This window comes from Quercus robur, chromosome 6 (genome assembly GCF_932294415.1).
Source record: "Quercus robur chromosome 6, dhQueRobu3.1, whole genome shotgun sequence".
NCBI classification, from domain to species: domain Eukaryota; kingdom Viridiplantae; phylum Streptophyta; class Magnoliopsida; order Fagales; family Fagaceae; genus Quercus; species Quercus robur.
The window spans coordinates 21,657,278-21,672,771 of record NC_065539.1 but is presented as its reverse complement, the minus strand read 5'-3'; the positions used below and the strand labels follow the sequence as shown (position 1 = coordinate 21,672,771).

Below are 15,494 nucleotides of genomic sequence, written 5' to 3'. Positions count from 1 at the left end.
TATCTAACAAATATGATGTCGATTTAATTACTTCTCATCTCACAGTATAATAACATCCATGCTAGCTATATAACCAATTACACTCTTCAATTATGTGATTTCTGGGATCTTTTACATAATTCTTCCATAAACCAAAACTATAGTAAACGGATCCTTAAATTAACATCTATACTTTAATTCTTCCACAATCAGAACTGGCCTGCCTAGTATCTCAACCCTTTGATATCTCAAATTTCATCAGACCAATCACTGGGCTCATTTTCATCATAGAATAAGCCATCAACTATCTGATCGATTACCGAATCAATGAACGTGTTACAACTGAGGGTGAAGATCCGACCTACTTTACTTCTAGCACTGGAGAACCATGCAAAGATAGCAGCACAAGTAATGGCTCCAAGACATACCCCACCTGCTTCAGCAATGCCTTGAAGATCCATTTTTCTGAATAACGAGTTTCCAGTCACCATCTCCGTTGTCACAGTAGCTGCAAATACAATCTGCGAATTTTTTTTTGTTAAAATTTAATTGTATTTACAGATTATAGGAAAATGGTAGAGCCTATAAAATTTAATTGTTGTTAGGTTAATTTGCATGTATCAATGTAGTTTCTCTAATTCAAGTTGAATGATTATACCAAAAAACCAAACTGGGCAGCAAGTCGCGCAGTCCCCATCTAGATGAAGGGGCAATAAAACTAAAGGATAAGCCAAGACTAGAGAGCACAATGGACAAATTTAGCGTACGTGTTAGTGTCATGAAGGATATATAAGCCAAAAGTCCTGGCTCATTATTGAGTCTTGTTTTTTGGATATTTCTGCGTACTACATGACTGTTGATGTCTCCTGAGTGTCATGGACTGCAAGTGTGTGAAAGGGGAGGCCATTTGATATTGAGGATGAGGTGGTGAGTACTGAGTACGTACAACGGGTACAAGATCATTCGTGTATATCTTATCAAAAATAGTAAGGGTCCGTTTGGATACAGCTGAAAACTGAAAACTGAAATTGAAAACTGAAAAATACTGTAGCGAAATAATTTTTAAATGTGTGAATAGTATCGTGGGACCCATTTTTAATGAAAAAGTTGCTGAAAAGTGAAATTTGTGGGTCCGTAAACAGTACACGATGTGCTGTGATTGGTCCAAAAAAATTTGAAAAGTCAAAGTTTGCAGCTACTGTTCATTGAACAGTGCATGAACAGTAGCCGCAACATCCAAAACGCTCCAAAACGCGTGAAAAAAAAAAAAAAAAAAAAAAAAAAAAAGACAAAACGCAAACGCAGGGAACTTTCAGCCGAATCCAAACGCACTCTAAATAACAAGTTTTCCCAAATTTCGTGATATGTTAAAGTAGTTGACCATTAGTGGTTGACATTTTTTACTAATAACTTTTTATTTGGATCCATCAAATTTTTTTTTTCTCACTACTTCAACAAGTTGTGAAATTTAGTGTGTTTATAGGGTTGTTTTCCCTCTTTTTTTTGGGGGCAAATTTGATCTCAAGTCTTGTTTAAATATAAATTGAACATGTTTAATTTTCATGTGAGATCGTGTGTTTTACTCACATTAATATTCAATCCCAAATTAAAACAAGCCACTTCTAACTACTTAGAATAATGAACACTTTAGAATATGTTTGGAATGAATAAAGATAAAAGAAGAGGAGAGTTGAGTAGAAGGAAATGTGACTCAAATATACCAAAATATATTACATTCAAGTCGCATTCCCTTCTCCTATTCAATCCTCTCCTCCAGTTCCCTTCAATCCAAATATAGGATTAAGTTTTTGAGTAAGTACTAATTATCAATGATCTTCCTATCATCTTTCATGGCAAATCCAAAGAATTTATCTAATAATTACTTATTTGTGTAGGATAAAGCCAAAACATGGCCATGGATTGGTAGTCATTTATGTAAGCAATTTGGTCCTCGAGTCTCGTCTAAACTAAACTCAACACTATAACTAGTTGTGGAATGGCCAAGTTGTAAAATTAGTGTGAGTTTCGTTTATTTTTTTAGCTTATTTAGTATTTATGTGCCAATCTTAAATTTTACTCTCTATTTTTAGCTATAACTACACGTTTATATTGAAACTTTCAGCAAATAAATCTTCCATAAAAGTTTATCCTAATCCAATAGCAAATTAAACTTAGGTCAAGTACAAGTCAAGCTAAAATAATGGAGTTTAATGAATAATAATAATAATAATAAGTCTAATCTGTATCATAAACAATAACTGACTCACCATGGCGAGGCGACCAGAGATGATCTCAAAGTCCTGGCTCTTCTTCGAGCTCTCTATATACTCCGAAAGAATCGCAAAGAACTGCGACACGTCAGCACCACTCTCAGTTCCATCTCCACCGTCCCTTCTAGTCTTAATCACCCCGCCTCGATCTGAGCCATACGATCTCAACGTACACAGCCGAGGCTGCAACACAATATTATTCATCTTCCCCCCATCCGTATTCACAACCGGCTTGGGTTTCTGAACCGGAATTTGAACCTGAACCGGACCAGCCGGTTCTCTCCTCGAAACAGCTGGTTTTGGAGACTTCAACTCGGAGTGAATTGCACGCGCCGTCAAGGCCATTAGAGAGAGAAAATAACAATGGGGCTTTGGGGATTCCGAGAATCTTGGGGTTTTTTTTTTTTTTTTTTCCTTTAAAATTTAAGATTACTTTTGGAACCTTGATGGTGGTATTTTATGAATCCACGTCTGTCTTAGGTTTGTAAGGTGGTGGCTGACGTTGGTGTGGGCCCTAGGTTTACGTGGCGGCTGCTTTGGTCGGTAACGTGGTTTTCTAGCATGGAATAATTCGTGCTGGGCCTGCTGGGGCTGAGAGTGAGACATGTAATATTTACCGACTTTTTTTTTTTAATGAGAATCCCAACTTGTCTTTTTTTGGTTAAGAGGAAATTTTATTAACAAAAAACTAATGCTCAAGCAGAGAAACAGGGCAAAGCCTGTTCATGTACAAGCCTTCAGGGGCGTAGCCAGGAATACATGCTTGGGGGGCCGAGTTGTAACAGAGATATACCAAATATAATTTTTAAGTCTATTGGATACAAAATTATCAACTTTCATATATTATTATATACTTGAACATGTTGTGAATTCAACCGAAATTTCAAACCTGTGAGAAACAAAAAAATAGAGAAAACAAAATGCCAAAAGTAAAACAATCACACGCACAAGACAGTATTTACGTGGTTCGACAATTTGCCTACGTTCACAGAGTTGCAGGGATTTCACTATTATCAAAGAAAATTACAATGTGCGACTACAGTGTTTTAAGAATATGACTCAATTAACCTGAAAAAAATTTTAAAAAATAAAATTTTAATTAGAAATTTTTGCTTAGTTATATGAATATTATTCATACTCAAGGAAAAAACAAAAATTTCACTATAATTTAAACAGTCAACCCATTTTTAATACAACTTTAATTAATAATAACCCCTCAAATAATTTAATTAATTTATCTTTTATAATGTATTGGTTAATTTAATTATATAACTTTAATTATTGTTGTTTAGCATAACAATAAACTATATTGCTTTAATTTATTTGTCATTAATTATAATGCTTTAATCCTAGTCGGTAATTACGCAATATAGTTTTAATTTATTTGTCATTAATTTTAGCATAACATATCCTTTGTTACAATTCCTAAAATATAGCAATAAATAATTAAACAATTCTTAAAAAATTACAATAAATAATAGCTAATAATTTAATTATTAACTTTTGAATAAATATTAATTATTATTTAATAATGTTGGTTTACACTAGAAACCAACACATTGACCATTGACCAACAATGAGGAATAACCGGATAAGAAAAAGACAAAAAAAAAAGGGGGTAAAAATCAACCAATGAATGATTGAGATGTATTCAGCAAAAAAAAAAAAAAAAAAGAATGAGTGAGAATGTGAGATGATATTAAAGTTAAAAGAATAAAAGGGCTCAGGCAGAACAGAATTCATTTCTACTAAACAGTCTAAACAATTCGGAGAGAGAGAGAGAGAGAGAGAGAGAGAGAGAGAGAGAGAGAGAGAGAGAGAGAGAGAGAGAGAGAGAGAGAGAGAGAGAGAGAGAGAGAGAGAGAGAGAGAGAGAGAGAGTCAGAGAGAAAAACCTTGAGGGACTGCCGGAGCCGGAGCCGGAGCGGAGGAAGCAACTAGTCAACGGCAGATCTCCGATGAGTGATGACCGATCTACCGTCTGGCGTCGACGATCTGCAAAGATTTCGTTCCATTTTTCATTTTAGTGACAGTGAGATAAAGAGAGAGAGAAAAAGAGAGAAATGCCTTGAGGGAGGGCCGGATGGGGCACCGGAGCAGAGGCCGATCTCCGATCTGCGATGAGGGGCGAGCGACGACGGCGACGACGAGCGAGCTGCGGCGTCGCGGCGACGTGACCGTGGGTTTGGTTTTTATTTGTGTATTGGGGATTTTTTTTTTTTTTTAGATAAAAACCTTTGTCTCTCTGTGTTCTTTGTGTTTTTCTCTGTGTTTGGTTTGCTGTTGAGTGTTGAGTTTGGTTTGCTGTTGAGCTTGATTTGCTCTGTATAGGCAGTATCGGGCATTGTGGTATCTGCCACCGATTTGATTTCTCTGCCAGCGACGTGATGGTTGGATTTTCTGATTCTCTGTAATTTTTTTTTTTTTCCGGTTGAGAATGCGTGGGCTTGCCGTGAGCGAGCTACTGGGCTCACCGTGGGCTTCTCAGTGAATTTTTTTTTTTTTTTTTTTTTTTTTTTGCTTGAAAGTAGAACAGATAATATATATATATTTATATATATTTTTTAATCTGAGGATGTTACTAATTTTTGATTGAGGCCTGGGAGAATGGGTGAGAAATTGGGAGGGGGGGCCGGCTGCCTAAGGTTGGGGGGGCCTAATTATTTTTTCTTCATAGTCTAATGGGAAATTTTTTTTTTTTGCAGGGGCCACGACCCCCCCAAGCCACTATGTGGCTCCGCCCCTGCAAGCCTTTGGAATCAAACTCCAACAAAACTGATATGTCCACAGGAGGACTTTCAAAAACAGTAAAATCATCTTCTAGAAGACCTCCCATCCTAGCTAGAGCATCCGCATAGCGGTTAGCTTCCCGAAAACAATGCTTGCCGAACTTGAGGAATTTGCTGTATCAAGTGTCTACAATCATCCAAGAGAGCAGAAGCAAAGATATTAGAATAATTGGGATTCACAATAGCATCCACAATAGACTTTGCATCCAACTCTACATCTACTGCTAAGATGCTGCGATTTACACAAAGACTAAGCCCGTCTTTAAGAGCCCATAGCTCAGCCAGAAAGCTTGTTGTAATTCCTATTTTTCGAGCAAACCCAGCTACCCAACCACCCTCTTCATTGCGAATCAAACCCCCTCCCCCTGCCAAACCCGGATTTCCAAGGGAAGAACCATCTGTGTTCAACTTTAACCAACCTGCTATTGGTTTAGACCATCGAATAGGCCTAACAATTTTGACAACGGGCTCCTTGGCTGGAGCAGCATAGAAATAGTACTCAAAAGCCCTTTGGACTATTTCCTTAGCCAAGTGAGGGTTCGGCCCAAGGCTCCTAAAGACCAAGTGATTTCTGTGCTTCCAGATTAACCAAACAGCAAAAAGAAATTGAATACTCCAAGGAATGAGCAGCTGACCTGTGGGTTTCTTGTTAGTACTATTGATTTTTAACCACTCCTGAATGTCTCTTTCAAAGAAAAAATTGTCCAAATCATGCACTCCCAACTGACTCCAGATAAACTTCACAACTTCGCAATCCCTTAGAGCATGCAAAATGGACTCATTGGTTGAATGGCACAAGGGGCAGGAGTTCTCAGGAACAATCCCCCTTGTAAGGAGGCAATCTTTTACTCCTATACTATAATGTAAACAAAGCCAAACAAAGATTTGAATTCTGGGCAGAATCTTTACTTTCCAAATCCAGCTTCCCTCAAACTGAGCACTATTACCCACCGTAGAAGCTAACTTATAGGCAGACCCAATATTGAAAGAACCATGCTCTGAATTTATCCAAGTTAATTTATCCCCTCCTCTCGAAGCCAAAGCAACCGGAATTGCCTGAAGCTCAAGTTTTGTTTGATCCGGAAACACAAAGGGGATTTTTGACCAATCCCATCCACCAACAGAGACAACATCCTTCACTCTTAGGTCCATTGCTTCTCGGGGCAGGGGGCCCTGAATGGCTTGCCGGAGAGAGCCCATCTTGGTCCAGCTATCATTCCAAAGGCTAAGGCTACTATCCCTTCCAATGGTCCATCTAACTCCTTTTTGAAACACCTCAGCTCCCTTCTTCATTGCAGCCCACACCCTAGAGCAAGGCAATCTGTCTCTATTACTTGAATTAATTCTTCTAGTGCTACAATATTTGCCTTTAAGAACCTGAGCCCATAAAGAACTTCCTTCTGACTGATATCTCCAATTAAGTTTAGCTAGAAGGGCCAAATTCCTTCCCTTAGCCGACTGGATCCCTAAACCACCCTCTTCTTTAGTCTTCGTAACCTTTTCCCAATTCACCCAATGAGTCTTCTTTGCTGTTTCCGAGGAGCCCCACAGAAAATTCCTATTAACTCTATCAATTCCCTCAAAAAATTTTCCAGGTAAATAAGCGCATTGCATGACATAATGAGGGATAGTAGAGGATACATGTTTAACTAAAACAGCTCTACCTGCCAAAGAGAGGAGGTTTGCCTTCCAACCTGAAAGTTTCTGCTTAACCCGATCCAAAACAAAGTTGAAATCATTAGCTGAAGGGCCAGAATGTTTTATGGGAATGCCAAGATATTTTCCAATATTTGGGGTAGATTGGAAACCCAAAATATTACACATAGAAGCTCTCATGTCCCTGTCCACATTTGGCGAAAAATAAACTCTGAATTTCGCCTCACTAACTGTTTGCCCAGATCGATTACAGAACTCATCTAACACCTCACGGACAATGGTGCAATTGTCATGGTCAGCCCTAGCAAAGAGGACTAAATCATCTGCAAAGAAAAGGTGAGAGAAAGCCAATCCTCCCCTAGCTGATTTCACAGGATTCCAACTCTTAGAGCTACACTTGGCTTCAATGAGGTGGCCAAGAAATTCCATACATATGATGAAGATGTACGGAGATAAAGGGTCTCCTTGCCTGATTCCTCTAGAAGGAAAAATTTGATCCAACCTAGCTCCATTTAATAAAATAAAGGTGTTAACCGAAGAAATATAGCTCATGATAAGCTTAATGAGCCCTTGAGGGAGATTTATTTTGGTAAGCATCTCCCTAATGAAGCTCCACTCGAGCTTGTCATAGGCTTTCTCCAAATCTATTTTGATTGCCATATACCCAACCTTGCCCTTCTTTCTACTCACAGAGTGGATAAGCTCTTGAACTAAGATAGCATTGTCCGTACCCCTTCTACCCGGAATGAAAGCAGTCTGAAGAGGAGAAATAACTTGGTCAAGCAGCGGTCTCAATCTTGCAACTATTACTTTCGACACAATCTTATACACCGTGTTGCAAAGACTAATTGGGCGGTAGTTGTTTAAGGTTTCCGGGCTAGGAATTTTGGGGATGAGAGAGATGAGGGTACTGTTTAAGAATTCCGGAACTTCTTTCAACATAAAAACCTTCTTAACTTCCTCCATGACAGACCTGCCTACTACCAGCCAAAACCGTTGGAAAAATCTAGCATGAAGACCATCAGGCCCAGGGGCCTTAAAGGCTTTCAAGGACCAAAGACCTGCTCTAATTTCCTCATCGGTAACCTCTGCATCAAGGCTGTCCCGATCCTCATCCGTGATACAAGCATGCCAGGTGTTATCAGACTGAATAAGACGAGGAGCGGAGCAAAGAGACGTACTGTACAACTTAGCAAAACCATTACGAATCACCTCTTTCACCTCATTCTCATCATGCACCCATTCTCTAGTGCTAGACATGATAGCACTAATAGTGTTTCTCTTCCTTCGTACCAAAGTAGAGATATGGTAGAAGGAAGTGTTACGATCACCAAACATCATCCAGTTCACTCTAGATTTCAAAGCCCAAAGCTCCTCCTCTTGGCTGAGAACACAAGCCAGATCAGCTTGGAGTTGCCTTTCCAAAATAACAAGATTATGAGACGGCCTAATAGCTAAGCTTCTCTGAGTTCCATCCAACCTAGCCATAATCCTTCTCTTTTTTGCAAAGATATTACCAAAATGAGCTTTATTCCATTCTGAAGCATCACGAGAAAATTTAGAAATGGCACCTTGGAGATGAGAACCTTGACTCCAGGCTTGCTGGATAACCCTAGGAAAGGAAGGGTCTGAGAGCCAGAAGCTCTGGAACTTGAAAGACACATTAGGCTTAGACCACACAGCAGGACTGGTTTCCAAAAGAATCGGACAGTGGTCCGAGTGACAATGAGTAAGATGGGAAACCTTAGCTTCAGGATAAAGAGTGCACCAACTAGAGTTTACAAAAAATCTATCTATTCTTTCTTGGATGAGAATGTGAGCATCTCTACGATTGGCCCAAGTAAACCTTGAGCCTGAGAACCCCAGGTCTATCATGTTACATCTATCCAGACAGTCCTTTAAAAGGAGAGACCTCCTAATGCTAACATCTCTTCCTCCTAACTTATCAGCACTAGATAGAGGCTCATTAAAATCCCCTGCAATGACCCAAGGCATGCTATGCAGCTCCGCAACATTTATAAGATTATTCCACAAAATAGACCTTTCAGCAAACCTAGGACTAGCATAAATAGCTGAAAATAACCAGGACAGATTGGAAGTTCGTACCTTAATAGTAACATGAATTTCCTGCTCTGTTTTTTCCATAAGAGTAACTTCTACTTTGTCTGAATTCCAAAGAAGCCATAATCCACCCGTACGGCCAATCGTATCCGTATGGATCGCTCCATCAAAAGGCAATCTATCTGTAATACCTTTTGCTCTCTCCCCTCCCAAACGAGTTTCCATTACCACAAAAACCGCCGGATCATGAACACGAGCCAAATCCTTAATATGACTTTGAAAATTGGGTTTTAACGCACCCTTGCTATTCCAGATGATGTAGTTCATAATTAACAAAACAAAGAAAATCGGACAAACACCAAGCGGAGACAAACACTTATCAGCAAGAAATAGAAGCATGACCTCCTTCCTCAAGCTCCATACACTCTGTATCAGTAACTCCATGCTCTGCCCCTCCCATGAGCACCACATCACACTCCTTTGAAACATTCCCAACCAGCTCACTTGCCGACTCCCCTGTGGCTTCACTATACAACATTTGACCATCGACACCGCCATCAATATTGCTGGTACCACGAAACCCAGCGCCTCCATCATCACACTCCTCTCCGCCACAGCTTCCTTTAAAGACGAAGCCCACCTCCGGCCTAGTCGTGATTGAAGGCAGCGGCTTCCTAACCCGATCTGGCTTACTCTTGCTCACAACCTGATGCCGATCTGCTTGAGGAAGACAACTCACGGACTGATTTTCAGAGAGGATATTTTGGAAGCTACCAGAGCTGGTCTGAGTGTTAACAACTTGAGTCTTAGCACGTGCTAAGGCTTTTTTACTTTTGACCGAAATTCTGTGGTCCACATAACTCAAACGGCCTTCATTTTCTACGCCCACTTCAGGAACCTTTGGGCTTCTTTCCAACGAAACATGGGCCTGATGAGAAGCATAACTACTTGCTCGATGACCATTATCTGCTACAGGGGCTTCCATGTTGGGCTTCGATGGCACTAACTTCCTTTTGAACTCCCTAGCCGGCCCATCACTGGCCTTAAATTTTTCCACTACGTTGCTGAATCTCGCTTCATTCACATTCTTCCGCAACTCATGCTTTAGACGACCGTTATCCATACCATTGTAGGCCCCTCCACTCCTCTGGAGCTTAATCCCATTCTTCCTACGTGACACAATAGTCCAAGATCCGTATGTACCTGTTTGTACCTCCTCACGCTCACTCCCATGCATGATCCTGCTGGACTCCACCTCTGGCCCCACATTGTCAGGCACACGCACCTCGCATGGATGGTCATTTGCATTCCCATTCTCCTTCATTCCAGATGCCGGCGGCGATACCTCAGCTCGGATTGTATACGGGCAATTTTCTTTACGGTGGCCAATTCTTCCGCAAGAAAAACATAGACTCTGTAATCCTTCATAACAGATGTTTTGCTCGCATTTTCCGATTAACACTGCATTGGGCAGTGGTTTATTCACATCCACTTGAACACAAATCCTCGCATACCTCCCTCTCGTTTCCATAGCAGTGTGTGAGTCTACCCGCAAGACATTACCGATGGATTTTCCAATATGAATGAGAGCCTCAAGATTATAATATTCAATTAGTAGTTCCTTTAGCCGTATCCAAACAGCTATGGATGTGACGTTCACCGACGTCGGTCGAAAGTCTGGTTCCCAAGTTCTAATGGAGAGAAAGTTTTCCCCAATGAACCAAGGACCTTTTCTAAGAATGGCTTCATAATCGTCTTTCAAAGAAAACCGAGTAAGATAGAAACCATGCTCCAATTCAACGCAGTCAAACCTTCCAGCCGGTTTCCATAAAGAAAGAAGCCTATTATGCAGAAAGTTGAGCCCCACCGATCTGCCATACACCTTAACTATAAGAGCTTTTGACCATGGCGTTCGGATGCGCTTCTTAAAATCACCTGAGAACTTGACAGCAACAAGCCCCTCACACAGGTTCTCTACTTCTTCGTCCGAATCCACTTCATCTTCCATGAGCTCACCAAAGCAAAAAGCCTCTGTGAAAGCACCAGGAATTTCTCCTATAAGCTTATCTTTGAATGTAGCCGATCCGTTCCAAGGCCCCTGATCATGGTTCGGAGATGACGGACCTGACCCCATTTTTCCCCTAAACCCAGCATGCTTTACGTCTTTTACTTTTTTGTTGCTACGAGCTAACTCGTCTTGTTCTTCTTGCGAAAGCGACAGAGGAGGAGAGCTCATGACAGAGGAGGAGAGCTCACGACGTTAGTTCTGATATCTTTTTAGAATCCCAACTTGTCACTTTAGCGGAAAAAGTGATTTGATTTAGGCGGTAGTTGTTGACCTGTCACTGCAAAACGCGAAAATTATTGAATTTTTTTGGGAGTGTCATAAATGCAAGCTACTTCCTCTGGTATGAATTATTGTTCCTATTATAATAATGTATTTTCTCCTCTCACATAAATGGTGGGTTTCGCTTATTAAATTTATGTTGGGACCCATTATTTATGTGAAATGAGGGACTACGCATTTATGGTATTACAGAAGTACCTAATAATTTTCTCTTAGGACACTGATTAAAAATTCATTTTAGAAAAATTTTGATATCACTTTTATGAGAAATAAAAAAAACTGTCAAAATATATATATATTTTTTTTCATAAAAACTTTTTTAACTGAATTCTTAACTAGTGCCTTAAGGGCACTCATTAGCATTTCCGTAAATTTAATTAGTCTTATCTATAGTTATATGAGAAGAAAGCGTACGTATTTATGGTAGTATAAGAGTGCCCCCAATAATTATCCACACAACGCAGGCATATATAGCATATTTGTGTGTGTGTGTATATATATATATATATATATATATTCTGGGTAAAAGTATTTCCATATTTTATTTATTGTATATTTACAAGAAAAAAACACCAGCACCAAAATTACAAAGGGCAACCATTTATATTTGAACCTATTGGATATGTTTAAAATAAATATATAAAGGTTTAATTGATTTGAAAATTACACGCAAACTGTTTAGTTGGATCAAAATAATCGTGTGGTTAATATTATGATGATAATGATAGTTTTTTTTTGGAATAATATAACAGCTTATTATTACCACGCAATATTAATGGTGACACAAAGTACCAATGGGCTCATGGCACTTCTAATCAATTTGGATTGGCCCATATACAATTTTAAGCCACTTGTAATTTTTTTTTTTTTTTTAAATATTGGAGATTTGTTAATTAGATAACACATTAATCATTAGATTAGTGTATGCCAATGACTTTATAACTGAATTGACACATTTTCATGCACAAAGTGCTTGAAGTCTAGAGAAAAAAGAGTTTGAGATACGAGATTAGCAGTATATTATAACTATCTAAAAAAGAAATTTGATTAGTGTAAACACTAAATTGAATGGTTGATTATTTAATGATAAAATTGAAAAAGATTAAATATGGTCTTTAAACGTGGTACGAAGATTTATCTATTTTTTAAAATGTACAATTCCTACTTAGAATTGCTTAAATTGCTATTTTAGATCCACCCAAAACTTGATTTACCCCAGTAGCTATTGCTAATTTTTTTTAGTAAATATGAACAGTAAGTTTATAAATATACAAGTTATTTTAGTAAGTGTTTTTTTTTTTTTTTTATAATAATTTTTTATTCTCTCTCTCTCCACCACCACTCACGGTTTGGTGGCAATGAAGATGGTGGTCGGCATTTACGATGGTAGTCCTGGGTTTGCCATCAGATCTCTCCTCTCTCGCCTCTCTCTCTCTCTTCTCTTTCTCCTATCTCACTCAGATCCTCACCTCTCTCTCAATATAATCTTGTGGGTATTTGTTTTGTTTGTGGGTGTTTGGTGGTGGTAGGTCTTGTGGTAATGATATCGTGGTGGGTAATTGCAATTTGGTGATGGTGGTGGATTATTAATGGTGGTGTTGGGTGTTTGACGGTGGTGGGTTTCTGCAAAAATTTTCTTTTGGTTCTTTGAGTTTTTTTGGATTTTGGTTCTTTTGAGTTTGGGTATGTGGCTATGTTGTGTTTTGTGTTTGTGACTGTGCATGTGCCCTGGTTGCTAGTAGTGGTGGAGCCACACACAAGGGTGGGGAGGGGGGCGGGCAAGGCCCCCCTAAAATTTTAAATATATATATATATATATATATAGTATGTATTTTATTTACATTTTAAAAAATGTAGCTTGTAAAAATAGAAGTTGGCCCTCCCAAATTTTGAGTCATTTCAATGGTGCTCTTAAAAGAAAGAAAAATTATATTTAAAATCATATAATTTGAGAGGTTTAACAAATTGGAAAATGCTAACGAGTGCCCTTTGGGCACTGGTTAAGAATCCAGTTATAGAAAGTTTTTATGGGAAAAGAAAAAAAAACAATTAATGTTTTAACAGTTTTTTTCATTTCCCATAAAAGTGATGTCAAAACTATTTTTAACTGGATTCTTAACCAGTACTCTAAGGGCACTTGTTAGCATGACCCTAAAAAATTAAACTATGTAGAAAATGATAAATTTTTGTATATATCTAATATAAGAAATACATGACTTTTATATTCTCATTAAAATTTAGAAGATGATAAATTCTCTTAGTAAATTAATTTGTATATGCGTGTGTGTGCGTGCACGCGTGTGCGTGTAGAGGTTTGTCTTAACTAATTTATTAGTATCACAACTTGGCCCCCCAAACTAAAATTTCTGCCTTCACCCCTAGTTGCTAGGCTGCTTCACAAAGAGACTAGAGAGTGAGAGAAACGGAGAGGAGGAGAGAGAAAAAGTTAGACAAGAAGAGAGAAAAATGAATAAATATGTGAATAGTGTTGGTTTTGATATAAAGAACAAGAATTAAGATATTGGGTAGTTTCTCCAAAAAAAAAAAAAAAATTGGGTGAGTTGTAAAATAATCTAGTAAAATAGATAAAATAATGTTTTAAAGTTTAAAATAACAAATTTTTTAAAATCCTGGATGTATGAAGAAGACTTTTATGCTACAAATTCCAAAGTTGTAGACATTCATGCAATAAATGCCAAAGAAGATTGTTTTAATTTGCAGAATTTGCTTGCAAATTAATTTTTTGAAGTCAAATTCTAGCGAGCCCATCTCGAAGAGCATTCTCGATCAAGTTAGCTTGTGCCTACCAAACTTTCTTGAAAACTATAGTACTCCGTGAAGTCTTTTTAACCACTTCTACTCTTTTAGTGCCTTTTACACAAGGATGTCAATACCGTACCGGAGGCCGTACCGGTTTGGCCACCAGTACGATATATTTCGGATACCGGTCAATACCGGTGTACCGTTTCGGGTTTACCGCTATTTTTTATATTTATAAATATAAATATATATATATATATATATATATGTATGTATGTGTTTGTGTATATATATATTATAATAAATATAAAAGTTTACCATAAAACATTTCCTCAATTTAGAACTAGTTATTCATGGTTTTAGACTTTAGTATCAATTAAAAGGGAAAAAAAAAAAAAAAAAAATAGAAAGCTTAAAAGTTATCATTGCATACTAAGAAAACAAATAATACTAATAAGTTAATACAAATAAGTTACCATTTTGTCCTAACAAAAATTCAAAAATTACAAAACTTAAAAAAAAAAAAAAAAAAAAAAAAACTTTTTTTCTGTACCGGCCGGTATTGCCCGAAATTGGCCGGTACGGTCGGTATTTTTTCCGGTACGAAACAGGGGGGTTGAGTGTACCAGATTGCTGGCCGGTATGGTACGGTATTGACATCCATGCTTTTACATGATAAAACAAGTTGTAGTAGTAGTAACGTGAAAATTTGAATATTTTTATCCATTGCTTGAAATAGAAGAATCTATGGAAATTGAGACTTTCCTACTTAAGTATTCAATTAGAACAATTATATAATGCCTAATTACGTATCAATAAGGGTGGATTAGCAGTAAAAGATATAGTTGTTGACACTGCTTAGAAAACCCTCGACCACATTTTTCTTAACTGTAGCCATGGACGGAGCCATTTGTGGAGTAGGGGGGCAATGGCGTTCCCCCCCCCCCCCCCCCCCTCTTTTTTTTAATATAACTATATATTGAGGTACTAATTTTAGCAATTTCGTTCAATAAAATTATATTTTGTCTCTCTTAATAATATCACTAATCATTATAAGAGAAATGCTATAGCTAAAAACTTTTTTATAAACTATTGAGATAGCAAATTCTTAATGGTTTGCAACTAGGTCCACCACTTACATCACTTTTTTACTTACTAATAACCACTAATCACAATAACAATTTGTAAAAAGGTTTGTAAATCTAATATTTTCCTCATTTTAAAGGCCACAAAAAAAAAATTATAGATCTAAAATCTAAAAAAATATATATACAAGTACAAAATATTAGCCCAACAACAAAAATTACTGATAGACGATTGCAAAGCTTAAAAAAAATTGAGACTAATCAACCAATTTTACCAAAAACAAACAACTTAGCTTTTTAAAAAATTTTAAATAAAATAATTTTGCCATTGCCAACAAAAGACACACTCTACACACACATAAAAATAACAATAATAAAAGAAAACTTTTGCTAGCTAAGCAGTAGAGCCAAAAACTGAAGCCACCGCATGCAGCTAACAATAGAACCACCCCCCTAACTCCAAATCCTACCTTGTCCCTGATTGTAGCTTAACGCATGCGTTATGGTCTAGATTAAACATTACCATTTATAAAGAATATATACTTCCA

The 15,494-nt window shown here is 37.7% G+C and overlaps 1 protein-coding gene across 1 annotated transcript; it reads right to left on the bottom strand.

Annotated features, from left to right (window-relative positions):
* LOC126733241 (stress enhanced protein 2, chloroplastic) lies at positions 1 to 2,677 on the bottom strand. Its single transcript, XM_050436461.1, has 2 exons — positions 2,247 to 2,677; positions 1 to 500 (listed from the first exon to the last, which is right to left on the bottom strand). Exons 1-2 carry the CDS (start codon positions 2,592 to 2,594, stop codon positions 228 to 230), a joined length of 621 nt encoding a protein of 206 aa, XP_050292418.1. The 5' UTR covers positions 2,595 to 2,677; the 3' UTR covers positions 1 to 227.
* Positions 2,678 to 15,494: the final 12,817 nt, after the last annotated feature.